The sequence below is a fragment of the Macrobrachium rosenbergii genome, chromosome 42, assembly GCF_040412425.1.
Source record: "Macrobrachium rosenbergii isolate ZJJX-2024 chromosome 42, ASM4041242v1, whole genome shotgun sequence".
NCBI lineage: Eukaryota > Metazoa > Arthropoda > Malacostraca > Decapoda > Palaemonidae > Macrobrachium > Macrobrachium rosenbergii.
This window is the reverse complement of record NC_089782.1, coordinates 37,968,822-37,971,321: the sequence shown is the minus strand read 5'-3', so window position 1 is coordinate 37,971,321 and position 2,500 is coordinate 37,968,822. Positions and strand designations below refer to the sequence as shown.

Here is a 2,500-nt window from a genome sequence, read left to right as displayed (position 1 = left end):
TGGAAAATTTTTTTTTTTTTTTTTTTTTTTTTTTGTAGATTTACAAGTCTGAAAGAGGGCGGTGCTTCCCTTTGTAACAATATTATTATTATTATTATTATTATTATTATTATTATTATTATTATTATTATTATTATTATTATTATTATTATTATTATTATTATTATTATTATTGTGGTATATCTTTTTTTCTTTTTTCTGACGTCTATCTGCTATTGTTATTATTATTATTGTTGTTGTTGTTGTTGTTAATAAAAAAAGATAATAATAATAATAATAATAATAATAATAATAAATAATAATTATTATTATTATTATATTATTATTATTATTATTGGAAAAACATCAAATTAATATATAAAAATGATAATAATGAAAATATAAAATTAAAATAAAGATTAAAAAATATATATATTTCTGGTTATAAACAATTTGTATTCTGACCACAGCAATCACATCCAAGTTTCTATATCCATGCTTGCAACCTTGGATATACTGGTGATGAGATATTTAACAAATATTTAACTAAGAATACAGGCAAGAAATGCAAGCAGCCTGATATTACGTTAGGAAAGCATTAAGAGCGGCAGAAAAAGACGTTTTATGAGAATAATCACAGAAAAATATCATAAAAATATCATGAAAAAATAATCACGGAATAATATCAAACTTGAACACATTGTCAGCACTATTGTACAGCAATAACTTACAGATATTCCCTCTTTACTCAACAAATTTAATGAATAATAATGTGGCATTCAAGAACAATAATATAATGGAAAAACTCTTATCGAATTGAATATAGAATTTAGGCCAAAGGCCAAGCACTGGGACCTATGAGGTCATTCAGCGCTGCGACGGAAATTGACAGTAAAAGGTTTGACAGGTTTAAGAGAAGGAAAACCTCAAAGCAGTTGCACTATGAATCAACTGTCAGGAGAGGGTGGAAAGCAAGATGGAAGAAAGAGAATATGAAAGGAGGTACAGTAAAAGGAATGAAAGGGGTTGCAGCTAGGGGCCGAAGGGACGTTGCAAAAGAACCTTAAGCAATGCCTACAGTGCACCGCATGAGGAGAGAACAGCATAAGAAACATATTCTCTGGAAGGTTGACTTTCAAGTCAATGGTACCTATGGGCTTGTTCCATATTAATGAGTTTATCTCCTGAATAATAATAATAATAATAATAATAATAATAATAATAATAATAATAATAATAATAATAATAATAATAATACCAGATAAACGTCAGAAAAAAAGAAATACCACAATAATAATAATAATAATATAATAATAATAATAATAATAATAATAATAATAATAATAGTTTTAATAAAAGATGTCAGAAAAAACAAATATGCTAATAATTGATAATAATAATAATAACTGGTTAATAATCCGGATATATAATAATAATAAAATATAAACTCATTAAAAGTTTTTTTCTTTCACGTTTGGAAAACAAATATGCTATCAATTTGGAATCAATAATAACTGGTTAATCCATTTACTGTAAAGAAATATAAACTCATTCAGTTTTTTTTTTAAATAAAAAGTTTGGAAAAATATGAATAACACCCTAATCATGAGTAAAATTTACTCATTTACTGAGGAATAAATATGTAAAATGCTTAGATTTCATGAGTGGAGTTTGTGTGGACTTAATAGCAGATGTATGAAGATAAAAATAATGTTTGCTGACGTAGCTCTCACCAACAGTCACAAACGAGGTTGGGTCTCGTCACCTGTGGGGCTAATGTTTGTTTGTTTCAACCGTTTGTATGTTGAAGTGTCCTGTCAAACTAGAGGTTGAATATAAATTTCAAAGGCAATAATGGCTAGGATTTTTGTATAGCGTTTAATTTATATATTTTATATATATATATATATATATATATATATATATGTATATATACATTTATGAATAAACAAATTTTATATATATAAGTACATATATATATACATATAAATATACTGTATATATATATACATATACACAGTATGAATATGTATATATATATATATTTATATATGTATATATACATATAGATACACATAGTATATATATATACATATATTTTTATATATGTATATATACATATAAATACACATATATATGTATGTATATGTATAAACAACTAGGCATCTTCATAATTACCTTTTCATTAAAAGTTGAATGAATTCATCACCAAAAGTCCAGCAGTAATTCTCATTTCCTCATCTCACGATCAACGGATCTCAATATTTCTTCCTTTTTTTTCTAGATTTATCAGTCACTGGTAATTTTCTATCTATCTATTTTTCTTAAATATAATCCACAGATTTACAATTAGTCGACGAAACATTTATATTCCAGGTATATATTAATGATGTCACTGCGTTCTATATTTTCAGCTAGGTTTATGCACTACAAAATAGGTCTGTCATATTTTTCCAGGTGAAGAGAGAAATATAATTATATCCAACAAAACATGTCATAACTAGCTTCTCTCTCCGACCGT

The 2,500-nt window shown here is 25.4% G+C and overlaps 1 protein-coding gene across 1 annotated transcript in view; it reads right to left on the bottom strand.

Moving 5' to 3' along the window:
* LOC136828281 (relaxin receptor 2-like) overlaps window positions 1-2,287 on the bottom strand; it is a 54,324-nt gene extending 52,037 nt beyond the window's left edge. Inside the window, exon 1 of the mRNA XM_067086157.1 lies at window positions 2,158-2,287. Coding sequence (XP_066942258.1) covers window positions 2,158-2,165 — 8 coding nt within the window. The 5' untranslated portion in view covers window positions 2,166-2,287. The remainder of the gene's footprint in view (window positions 1-2,157) is intronic.
* Window positions 2,288-2,500: the final 213 nt, after the last annotated feature.